Source organism: Lolium rigidum, chromosome 7, assembly GCF_022539505.1.
Source record: "Lolium rigidum isolate FL_2022 chromosome 7, APGP_CSIRO_Lrig_0.1, whole genome shotgun sequence".
Classification (NCBI taxonomy): Eukaryota; Viridiplantae; Streptophyta; class Magnoliopsida; order Poales; family Poaceae; genus Lolium; species Lolium rigidum.
In genome coordinates, this window is record NC_061514.1 from 165,687,086 (window position 1) to 165,700,282 (window position 13,197).

The 13,197-nt window shown below is 43.9% G+C and overlaps 1 protein-coding gene across 1 annotated transcript; it reads right to left on the reverse strand.

Annotated features, from left to right (window-relative positions):
• Nucleotides 1-7,246: 7,246 nt before the first annotated feature.
• Nucleotides 7,247-12,597, reverse strand: LOC124672237. The gene is made up of 6 exons (XM_047208501.1): nucleotides 12,490-12,597; nucleotides 12,326-12,396; nucleotides 9,506-9,650; nucleotides 8,656-9,312; nucleotides 8,162-8,225; nucleotides 7,247-7,566 (listed from the first exon to the last, which is right to left on the reverse strand). The coding sequence occupies exons 1-6, from the start codon at nucleotides 12,595-12,597 to the stop codon at nucleotides 7,523-7,525; spliced, it is 1,089 nt and encodes a 362-aa protein (XP_047064457.1). The 3' UTR covers nucleotides 7,247-7,522.
• Between the last annotated feature and the right edge of the window lie 600 nt (nucleotides 12,598-13,197).

Below are 13,197 nucleotides of genomic sequence, written 5' to 3' on the forward strand. Positions count from 1 at the left end.
AGATGATTTGATCTAAGGGTTTAGATCAAATGGAATTAAAACCAACACAAAAACATATGAATCAAGGAACAACTACTGGATCTTATTAAAGATCATAACATGGAATTCTTTGCCATAACATATGAATATACATCTATTTGGAAATCAAGTGACAATAAAATGGAGAAAACTATTATTACCTTATATTTTCCATGTCTTAAACTAATCCTTGATCCTACCATGAACCCCATGGTATTCATTATACTTCATTCTTGGAAACATGACCAGGAGATCAACTCTAGAAATATATATTCTTCTCTATTCCATATTATTATACATCAAATCTAGAGAGGTGAGATTTCTATATGATTTACTAGAGAAGCAAAGACAAACTTTGAGCTAAACCTTGGATATGCATCCATGTATTCAAATCATCATCCTTAAGAGAAACCCTGGGTATTATGCAAGACAAACCCTAGAGGGAGATAACCATTTATGTTAAACATAGATATTGATGATCACATCAACCTCTATGGAGCCTAATATTAGGTTAGCATTGAAGTCCTTCCCAAATGAGAGAGACCATCCATACTAATCCTAGTTCTATCTATTCAAATATCCAAATGGTTAAACCATCAGTTCTTGAGAGAACTTTAAGTGAATATCTCAGGCATTTTCCTGGGATATAAAACTATTGAGACAACCATGACCATGTCCATCCTAGAAAGTAAAATAGAAGTGATATATCCTAGTTGATCAAGACAATGCTTGATCATGGAAGTGAGAACCCATTCCATGAGAGATACCTTACGAAGCCAAATCTTGATCATTATACAATGAGTAATGATCATAAACCCTAAGAACTTGAGGTAAAGATATTTAGAACAAGTTGATCATGCTTAAACCATGATCATGCTCTTGAGGTATGTGAGGATAAGTTAAACCCTAATAGGATCAGTAGATACCATTCACCACATGAAATCATAGGGAGGTAACTGGTAAGCAACCCTAGGCTTATATCCCAACCTTAACTTGTGAACCACTTGGTGATCATAAGTAGAATCCTATCACATCTATATTCCATTTATTCCTCAAATAAAAGACCTAAGAAAACCTTAGAGTGAAACTCCATACTTTATATGGTGAGAAACCATTAATCCATATGACCAAAGTTAACTATAAAAAAGAACTATAATAACTTTAGTTACTTTAACAATTGATTAAGGACATAATAGAAATCTATTGGTATAAGATAAAACCTATTCTCAAGTCCCTAGTAATTAAAGGAGAACTGAAATAATTAAGCAAGTAACCATATTACCTCGGTTAGGGGAGATTAAACCCTAGCAAATGCAATATGATGTCATCCCAATTCCATAAACTAGAATTATATCTCAACCCTAGTTTATACACCATTATGGCAATCATAATATAAACCCAGGCCATAATTGAGATTCAATCCATGTGTCATTAGGTAATTAGCATTTGAACCCTAATGGTTCATTAATCAAATCCTATGCTTCAATTATAAAACAAAGAGCCACCTAATGCTAAGTCCTATAACTAAACCCATGTGTGGTTATCAACCACCTATTCTTGTAACCAAGAGCAACCTTGAGGGAGACAATACCTACCTTAGGTACTTTCAAGATAATAATAGTGTTAACTTTACAAGGGGGTTGAAATAGAAATCATAAAACCCTAATAGATTGATGCTCACATAAAATCATATGTGAACACCCAACTTATCAAATAAGATAACAAGTCCTAATGATAACCTCTGAAATACCTTGAGCTGGAATTATCAACTCTAATACTTCAAACAGATTGATCCACAAGAAAAACATAAAAATAAAATGAGGATATAAACTCATAATTAATTGCTATTTTGGATAAGCCCACATATATAAAATTAAACAACTATAAAATACCTTCTTCAATTGGGAGAGTGGTGTAATAGTCATTACAATAGATATTCAGTAAATTAACATAATTGAGAAGTCTACAAAAACCACAAAGGTTAGATTTGAATTCAAAATAAGCAAAACCAAAAAGAGAAAAAGTAAACAGAAAAGAAAATAAGAAAGAAAAGGGGCTTACCTATCAGGCCACCGCAGCCCAGCCGCAGCCTACATCCTGGCCCAAGCCGGAGCCCAAAAACCAGCCCAGCACCACGGCCCAGACCAGCCCAACTTACCTCTTCGTTGAAAAATCAATGAGAGGAAGTCATCCTCATCCTCCCAACACGCATGGACGCCAGCAGCACGCCGTGCTCCTCTTCTCCTCTCGCTGGCGATCCCTCCTTGAACGACGACGTGACGAGGCCCTCTCCAACGAAGTATAAAAGCTCCAGGACGAAAACGAGCGTCGAATTCTTCCTCCTCTCCTAAAAATTCTCCACACCCAAAAACCTAGCTGCCGCCGGTCACCATTACCGCCGGCGATTGGACCACCCCCGAGCCAAGCTGAGCACACCATCGTCTCCGCCGTCCTCGACATGCTCTCGGTGCAAAAGGAATCAGACCGGGGCAAGCTGTAGCCTCGCCGTCGAGCTCGTCTCTTTGACGGCCGGCGACATCAAATCCGGCGATATAAGCCTCCATCGACTCCGCCGTCATGCCCTACGTGCTCACGGTGAGCCGATGACCTTCCCGAGCATCCTAACCTCCTCTCTAGCGCCTCGTACCGTGCCCGCGTCGTGCGACCGCCTCCGCCGCCGCAGCAAGTTCATCGCCGGCCATGCTCCAGTGGTCATTAGCGGGCGGCGCTGGTACCAAGATGCTCGCGGTGATGTGCTGATTCGCGTAGGGTACTTAGTTTGGCCGCGCGAGCCCGGGAACGGCGGCGCCGTCGTGGATTTCCCGCCGGTAGTGAGCTCCTGGCCTTGTCATCGATTTTGACTTCGGTCAAACACCACGTGGCAGCCAACGTGGCGTAGGCCCACTGATCAGTGACTATGTGGGTAGACTAGTTGGGTGCATATAGTTGTTTTCTGTTTAAATTTAAATCCAGGAAATAACTGAAACTTTGCAAATTTATATAAAATTCATTATAACTCAGAAAAATAAATATAAGATGTCAAAATTCTTATAAAAGTAAATTCTATCCAGTCAAAATATAAAATGAAATTTGTATTTTTAATAAAAATTCAATTATTTATTACTTGTTATTTAAGCCTTTAATTTTAATTCTAAATTCAATTAAAATTCAATAATTAGTAAAAATTTCCAAAATTAAATAAAAACCAGTAAATAAATAAAGAAAACATTAAAACTAATTTTCTTTATTTGTTATTTTGTTAAATCATTATTAGAGAGATTTAAACCCTGATTAATAATTACCCTAATTATTAATTGTTTAAAAATAATAAATGCCATATTCAATATTATTTTGAAGTTATTAATAACTTCAAATTTAAAACAAAGTTATTAATCATAGTACTATATGGTAAATAGTAAACCCTAGTTCCATAATGAAGAAAACTAGGAACTCAGCATTTCATGTGTAATCCTAAAACCCTAATGCCATTTAGACCTTAGCTCCATTACTTCATGTGAACCTAAATTGCTTCTAAACCTAACCCAAGGTTAGAACATGTGATCATGATATTTTCTTTTCAAACATAGAACAATAATAGCAACTAAATAATTGCCATGACCACACAAAATGTAAGAACCCTATCACTAGTTACTTGCTATGCTATATTCTCATTTAAATACAACTTGTTGATCTAGTAGGATCAACCAAGTGTAAAACCCTAGTTCCTATTCCCAAGACCATCATCCTTATTCATTCCTATTTAGCATCACACCAATGTGATGAACCTTAGGAGCAACTATGCCAAATCTTGAGCATTACCTAACCATATTCCACTAAACCCTACTAGTGTTGGATACTTATCCACCATACTATTTAGGAGTCCATTATTCCTTACTTAATAGAACCAATAGTAAAACCTAAACCACCTCAACCCTAATTGATATACTTCTTATTATTTAAGAAGTATGTTCTTCAAAAGTTATTCTTTTGAAGAAAATAAAGAATCATCATCAATCCTGCCTAATAGGACCTATAGCCAATAACCAGCTATCACCAGCAAGGTATACCCACCATGATAGCAACCATGAATAATTAATTGCTTAAGTTGCTTATGCTTAAGTAAAACCAATCAAGCCTAGTTGCTGATGAATCCCACTGTGTTGAGATCCATCTAACCCTTACTCCAGAAACCAATTAGAATCATAGGGAACCATAGAACTCCACAACCCTAATTATCATACTTGTTCTTTATTTAAGAACATGTTCTTCAAAAGTTATTCTTTTGAAGTATATGATAATTAATCATTAACCATGTCATATAGTGCTAAAACCAACCACTATTCATTACATGTTAGGATTATACCAAATGTTATTGTTGTGTGCTATTAGTGTTATTATTATGATATATTACAACACCTGTTTATGATACCAAGCAACCAATCCTTAATAAGAACCTTGTTTGTGAATCACTCTAAAAGTACAACACACCCAAAACTAATCATTACAACTCACTAATCCTAAATCATCGGGGTTAGGTCACGCTTAGAGCGATTGCATCTTATACTTATGCATTATTGCATCCTTGCCAATCTTTTAAAACATCGTCCTTACCGGACGATGATGCTATTTCAGAATTTGGAGTTATTGCGTATCGAAGACCTTAACTGCATAATCTTGCAGTCAAGAAAGGCAAGTTCATCGCTTGCTCATGTCATTTGAGTATTTTTATCAAATTACTTGCAAAGTACTATGTTTATCACTATTGCATAAAAAGCAAAACCACTATTTTCATAACTAAGAATATGACTAAGTGGTGGGCAATGGAACCATGGATTGTGTTGATATGGTGGAGGTTCCATTGCAAGGGTTTATATCCATCTAGGATTAAACAACAAATGTCGTCCAGTGATTCTTGTGCCATAATACCCGTGTTAACCATAAGATCTGGAGTGGGACGGAATAGTCAATCGTATTTCCACCTCTTGTACGTCAACGGACGCGCTTTACTGTAGAACACTTGTATTCCAAGGGGGCAAGTGGTAGGCTGGGGAAGCCTTAAGTCCCCACGGCAGAGACCGTAGTTACACTTGTCGCCCGAGGATCAGGTTGTAGGGTGGGGGTCCCAGCAAAGTCCCCACGGTATTGCGGTCTATGAGGGGTTGCATCTACCGGTGAAGGAGTTTGGTTCGATCCCAGACTGTCGTCGTGGTCGGGGTCCATCCTTAATTGGTGTAAGAGGACCGGCGAGGACCCAGGGTCGGGGCATGCAACAAAGGGTGGGTGTATGAGGTAGCGGAGGAATATGATTGGCTATGACCTTATACCAGGCCTCACACCAAAGGAAGTGTGGACGAGCTCGCGGCTCGGTTGGTACCAAGGTTAAGATCTCTTATGGGTAAAGCAACACACCTCTGCAGAGTGTAATGAACCGTGACCTGTCACTCCCTGTTCCGGGATATGGAACTGCGAACGCTGCCGGAAAGGAACTCCATGAAGTTCTAGTAAACTGGTGAAGGCTGACGGACATAGTTCTTCTGAATAAAAGCAACCTTTTGAAGAAATGGTTATGAAAACCTGCATTGGTATTAGACTTTCTGGTCTAATGTCGTAGCTAGTGCATTAAACACCTCTTTCCTATAATGAACTTGTTGAGTACGCTCGTACTCATACCACTCTTAAATCCCCTGCTTAGATATGGAGGCATCGAAGGAGGATCTACAGTGCAACTCGAAGACCGAGGAGTCAACAACTACTTCAAGGGACATGAACATGTCAGAGGAGTCAAACACCACATCCAACAAGGGACAACCTAGATTAGCAATAGAAGGGAACTAGCTTCCTAAACTTAGATCCCATTTAGCTAGAATCTATTCATAGCCTCTATAGTTAGTTAAATACTGTACAAATAGAGTTCGTGATAGGCTTAGACTACGAGTCGTTCTTCTGGAGTTTAGTTGCAGTTTTACCTCATTGTAAAATAGGAGGCTGTGTGGATCTTTTGTAAAGAGTCAGTGTTGTAATTCTATAGACATGCCTTGGACCCGCATATGTTTCTGTTGTACCACTCTGAGCGATATAATACTAGTGGAACGGTGTTTCATTGGTGTTATATCAGACTTGCATACTACACCATGCAGTGGTATGCCGGGTCACCACAGTGGCCAGCCGAAACGTCCGCCAGACACGAGCGGACGTTTCCGGACGTCCGCAGAGACGCATCGGAGGCGCATATTTGGGCCAGGTTTGCGTCTCCGCGGACGGCCCGGTCACTTTGCGTCGCCCCGCTGGAACAGGCCCCAGACGCATTTCCGGTCACGGCGGACGAAACCGTTTTCGTCGCGCCGCTAGAGATGCCCTTATGCTAAATGAGTAATAGTTTGATGAGATATAGTGTATCCATGAGACCATAAGTGCATAACCGTTATTAGGATATATCAATTGAATACGTGTAATCATCTCAAGCAGTGGTATTTGAGACCTCGAATCTGTACCAACACATGAACTTGAGTTCGGATGTTTTAAATCTGTGTGTTCTGACCAGTTAAACAGCCAAGTACTTTTACAGTGATGGTGTGTGGTTGACGCTTCTTTCTACTTTACTGGTATGCTACGCCCGAATCTTCTGGCAAAGGTTGCCCAGAAGCACATTCAGAGTGAAGGAAGACCATATGCTACTTCAGTTGCCTCTTGATCTAACAAGTTTCCTGATATTCAATTTCTCTGGATTTTGCTAAATAGAGGAAATCCTGAGTTAACCTGATAAGGTACTTGATGAAATCCCACGGACAGATAAAGCTAAAAGATTTTCTGGCTAAACAGCAGAGCATGAGTTACACCAGCACTTTTTTTTTTAGATTCACAGGGATTTCTCCCCGGTTCCATTCAATAAATGAAAGTACAAAACCATAGTCATCACAGGAAACTGAATCTAGAAGCAGATGTTTTTCTGAGTTTTTACCCAACCCACCTTGCTACTTCCAAAAAGAGCTACTACCTGGGACCAGCTTCCTGGAGCCGATCATACAGACCAGGTAACCAAAAGCCATTCGATGAATCGCGATCACCTATACAAACTACCGGTCTCAGAACAGTTCAGACATGGACCTCGTTGCTTAGATCACCTCATGGATAGATGATGCTTCCTCTGGGTGATCCTTGAGATTAGCCAGTGACACCCAGCCACCATGAACAGCTCCTTCAGCTGTAGAAAGCTAGGAAGAGATCCATCTGAAGCTGTTGTACTTGAGCTCATCATCAGCACATGTGAATTGGTTTGTAACATATAGGAGTACATGCCTTACACTTAGTCTCCAGATGCACCTACATACATAGATAGTTGGCCTGCAAAGAACTGTTCTGCCAACCGATTCACAACAGTAGCATCTTCCTCATCCTACAACCTACATTAGCATAACTCTAATCCGTTACACAGCACATCTACCATTTGCTGAGATTTACTTCATCACAAAATGTTGCTCTGATATTCACCGCACCATGCTCGATGCTACACCTCCTCGGTCCTCGCCCTCTTTCTAGGTCTTCCTCTTCCTACAGCGAACAACCATGAGTGTTAAATACTTGTTCTAGATAACCATGTGTGGACAGTCATTTGTGTTCCTTGTATGCGTAATACAAAGAGGCAATACAGAGTCCTCGTCTGTGTGGTGCTGGTCTACTGGCTCTTCCATTTATTCAACTAGCACACTATTGTTGTTTGTCTATTCGCTAGGTTTACATCATAGCAGGGCAACGGATCTAAGTTCTTTGTTTAGGGTGCAAATAACTTGGTTTCCTCCTATTTTGGACTGAAGTATGATTTGTTAACAACATTACCTAGGACAACAAAATACAGAGAGTAGGTTTCGCGACATTTAATGTTTTCACCATACGAAAGCATTGACAATTAACTATGACGTACCGATTTAAGGCATATTTTCTTAAATTCAGAAGTGGCTTTGTTTCATGTAATATGTAAATTGCACGTGTGTGATGTGTCTTAACATCAGAAGTGGCTTTGTTTCATGTAATATGTGCATTGCACGTGTGTCATTGCTATCAACTACTAGCAAAACCTGATGTAGCTTCCATCAAGTAAAAGCTGAATGGTAAAGAATTAAGAACTCACGCAAATTATTGAACTAACCTTTATGACCTGAATGTTGTGATTGAAGTTCATCTGCAGCAGGGATTTGAGCAACTGAGCTACCCTACATTGAGTCAGACTATGAGATTTAGCAAAAGGCAGTAGAAATTAACAAGTCTTCAACAATATCACATGATTTCTAGAGAACATCAAGTCAAGGGAAAAAGGGCAAACTTATATGACTTGTCACCACCAAAGCATTAATCAGCATCTGATAGTTACAGGTTATCAGTAAAATGTTCAGAGATTTGCAGTGGATATGCCACTTGACTATACCATGACAGAATTGTAATCCTAATGGGAGCAAAACTGAAATGACAGAACACAGCATATTTAGAACGAGTGTGTGTTTACTGTAAACAACATACAACTAGACTGCTACTGCTACATAATGGTTTGTTTGAAAGAGCATTAATCCAGGCCGGAGCAAGCCATTGGTCAAAAGTGGAACTCAACAGAAATTAATTTGCATCAACTTAACTAATCCAACCTACATTTTCGTGACAAGTCGGATCTGAAGGGGGTCTTGTCTCTTCAATTGGGTCCACCTTCACATTCAATGTCTCATGCTGCATTGTCTTCCTCTTGGAGTTACCCTTCTTAAATGAAGCACCATTTGACATTTCACAAACTTTGCCACTCCGCAGTCTTCTGCCTGTGTTATCTTTTGAACATTGAAGTCCAAAAGCTGGACTCAACCCTTTGGCCAATACTTGTAATTCACGTGGTTTTGCTGCTTGACTTGTTCGACCACTATATGTTTCTCCAGGCCCAGAATCTTCACAAGATTCATCAGGCATACCAATCCTGCCATTACATAATCCCTCAGATGCAGTCGTGATGCTCACTGAGTTATGATAATCAGCACCATTTCCAGTAGGTTCCTGAATTTTTGGTATTCCATTAGACAAATCTGAAAGCCCTTGGCTGGGAGGTCCATCTGTATTACCAGTAGGCCCTTTAGATGATTTGAGATCAGCCTCCATGAAACTATATTCCGCTGAATTGATGAAGCTGCCACGCAAGAACTTCTCTATATAATATTCAGTTGATTTTGATGGAGATTGTGTGTTTTCATTCATCTGTTTCATGTTAGAATTAGCACATTGCTCCCATTGATCAGGAAAACCACGTCGGAAGTTTTTAGAAACCTGCATAAATTTTAATATGATGAATGATAAAAGCCAGGCTCTCTGTTAATAAGTTACTATCCAGAAACAAAACTGGCAGAGATAAACCAGATATATCAAGTAGAACTATTTGAAGTATGCAAAATTAAGAGGAATCATTTTGTTCTGCCGGAAAAAACTAGTGAAGACTGACACACGAAGAAAAAAATCAAACCTCGTAAGGAAATCCATTACAATGCATCTGTGTGATATTTAATGGACCCCTAATTAATAAAATCTTGTGATCTGCAGTCTCAAGAGTGCCATCAGCATGCCGCATTGTAATGGAATCAGAATAGAATAATCGAGCTGCTCGATTCCTGTTAGAAGAGTGAGCAACAACATGTTAATGCCATGAGGTGTCAAGAAAAACTGTTTCTTTAAAAGGTTACACATGGTTTCAGACTATAGAGATGTCGAATGTTATCAGTTTCCATGCATAGAGAAAATAATACAACGCAAGCAAAATTTCCTATTCTTGGAGACACAGTCACATACAGCATAACATAAGTTAATGGATGAGAAATACTGTCAAGGTTTAGGTTTGTTAGCATTAGAATATAAATCTTAAGAAGTGATGTTCCGAAAACCCAGAATCACTTTCACGGTTTATCTTCCCATAGATGTAACACCATGTAACATATCATCAATATCATTTAATGAAGTTACATCAGTGGTAAAATACTTATCTTTAAAATAGTTACATGGGCTCCTTAAACCAGGTACTTTAAAATTTTATGTTTCCCATTAAGTATTTTTTTACCACCCACTCCTATTTTTTTTACATCGATGTCAGTTTCAGACATCAGCATAATAAGAGCATCTCCAGTCGCGTCCCCCAAACCGTCCCCCAAAGCGATTTGGGGCGCGCCGGACAAAAAAAGCGTTCCAGCCGCGTCCCCCAAAGCCCTTTTTTGTCCGGCGCGGCCCGATACGGTGTCCGGCGCCCCGAGCCCGTCCAGGGGACGCTCCGGGGACGCCGGACACAACGAAAAGCGAGGCGGGGAGTGGCGGGGCCGACGCGTCGGCGGCACGGTTAATTTTAACCTAACCGTCGCCTACCTCGCGACGGAAGTTATTCGCGCGCGGTGACACACGGCGGCATCTTTGCCTTAATGGCGACGGAGGGCGGGCGAGACGTCTCGTCGGTGCCGCGCGGCCTCCACGCGTCGCCGGCATTCGCACGCCACCGCCCGTTCCCGCGCGATCTTCCCGCCTCTTCTCGTCCGTTCCCGCGCTTTCTTCCCGACGCCGGCGTCTATAAAAGGTCTCCCGGCTCATCAATGGTAGCCACCACACCCCGCCGGCAACAAACACAGCCCTCGTCGCTCCACAGCCGTCTCCTCCATCACCGAGTGGCAATGGCGAACCGCCCGGCGATGGCCACTTCCCTCCACCGCCGTCTCCTCCATTGACGAGCCGGCTGCGGCGTGCGGCACTCGAGGAGGCACTCGAGGAGGAGGCCCGCCGGCGGCGTGAGGCGCGGCGAGCGGCGGATCTTGCGGCGTTCTCCGCCCCGCGCTCCGCCGGCGAGGAGGCCGCGGCGGCGGCAGCGTGGCGAGAGCAGCGGCGCGACACCGTTGCGGCGTTCGACGCCTCGACGGGACAAGAGGCGCGACGGCGCCGGTACCGGGAGGAGATGGAGCAGCGATGGGCCGACGAGCGCCGGCGCCGGCGCGATGAGCGGCGTGCGCCGTTCCGTGAACGGCGTGACTCGATCGAGCGCCGGCGGCGTGAGTCAATCGAGCTCCGAGCAGCGAGCGACGCGGCGGAGGAGCGTCGGCCGAGCGGGAGTCGGCGCTACGGCGCTATGGGGAGGCGGGCGGAGCAGTTGGCGGCGGCCGACGCGTATGCGGCGGCGATGATGGAGGCGCCAACGGATGTGGAGGAGGAGGCGCCAATGGAGGAGGAGGCCGAGGCGGAGGAGACCGAGGTGGAGGACGACGACGACGACGACGACGAGTTCGACTGGTCCGACGACGACGCCCCGCACCCGGACGAGACGGCCGATCAGCAACGCGCCCTCGTCGAGTCCTTCGAGTCGGAGAAGAAGCTCCGGGACGACGCCCGTGCCCGCGAAGAGGCGGAGATTCGTCGCGCCATCGAGCTCTCCCTCCTGCCGGCCCAGCGAGGGAGGGCGGAGGAGGACTATCGGCGGGAGCGGCACCGTCCGGCCACCGCCGAACGCAAGGAGAGGAGGCGCGCAGGAGGAGCTGCGGCGTAGGGAGGCGACGACGGGCGGGGCCGTCGAACGCGCCGCCGGGCGGTCGTAGCCTAGGTTTAGATGAAATCTAGCCGTTTTCATTCAAACTTTGTAATATATAATCAAAATTGAATGAAAACCTTTATTTTCCTGCACAAATATTCATTTGGGGGCGGCGTTTGGGGGACGCGGCTGGGGAGCGACGTCCCCCAAACGCGGCACGAGCAAAACACGTCCCCCAAACGCTCAATCCGGCGCGGTTTGGGGGACGGTTTGGGGGACGCGACTGGAGATGCTCTAATACCCAAAAGAAACCTTCAACAGTTAGGTTTTATTGCACAAGATCAAGTTGGAGATGGCTGCCAATACAACATACAATTGCAAAGCGTAGATAAGGCTTAGGATATATATGTTGTGCAGTCTACCCAAAGGTGGAAACATATTAAATCAGTAACATAGCAGGCTCATCTAATCAATACGAATTTATTTCCATCCAGATCATATAGAAATATATGCATGGATTAAAAAGATAAAATTTTACAAAGTCTAGCTTCGTGCTTGTTCCTATTTCATTTTTGTTAGAATAAAGAAATGTATAGTTTTCTGAAAAAAAGCATAGTTGTTGACTGAAAGCAACGGGAAAGTTGCAGTTCATCTAGCAACCTAACTTTAAAAAATCATTATTTCCTCGAACAGAACGCAGGTCTGCAACACACAAGGGGTAGGCAGGGGCAATGGGAAAGGGGAAAGGGGAGAAGAAGGGATGTTTTTTTTCTTTGACAAAAATGCTACCTCTCAGGGTACCCAGCAACACGGATCTTGTCGTCTTCGCCCCTCACCAGCCACCAGTCGACGAGCGCCACCTAACGGAAGGAAGAAGAAAAGAAGCAAGGGAACGCGTTAAAGCCCGGTTCTTGGCAGGGCGGAAGGGGGGGGGGAGGGAAGTACGGACGTACGCATCTCTGCACGGTGGCGCGGTAGGCGGGGCCTTCAACGGAGGCCGACGGCGGGGCACGAGCCGCCACTCCCCGGGTGAAGCGGCCTGCCTGGGGTTGGGACGCCATTTCCGTGTCTCTGGAGAGAGGATTTTGGCAGAGTAATGCCTACAGGCAGGGGCTGGAAAGGACCGAGGAGCGGTGGTGGTGGTTTGGCGGCGGAGGGGAATTCGCTTGTGACGCCTGGGAAATCAAGATGCTGCGAAGGGAGGAGGACCCGAGGTGAAATAAATGGGCCACATCCATGGAAGGGCTACAATCTTTTTATTCGAACAAACCTTAAAGAAGACAAAAACCTTGAGAACCAACCTGAGGTTGGGTGGTTAGGAGGGCTGGTTATGCTTCAGCCCACTGCAGTTCAAACCCCGGGTTTGACATCTGCGTGTCTCATAAAGGCGGAATATTCTTTCGGTGGGAGGCGACGTTCCCGTCGACGACGAGGCGCTCGTGGTGACTTCGTCAATTTCAAGATCCAATCTGCCGGCTCGGTCTTCCGGAGGTGCTCATAGGGGTAGGGTGTGCGTGTGTGCGTTCATAGGGGTGAGTGTATGCGCGTGTATGTGAGCGCCTGCGTTTGTACTGTGTTTCTCAAAAAAAAAAGACAAAGACCTTGAAAAGTAGCGAGTAAAATACATCTCGCACCACCAAACTCCACAACCCGCCTCCATC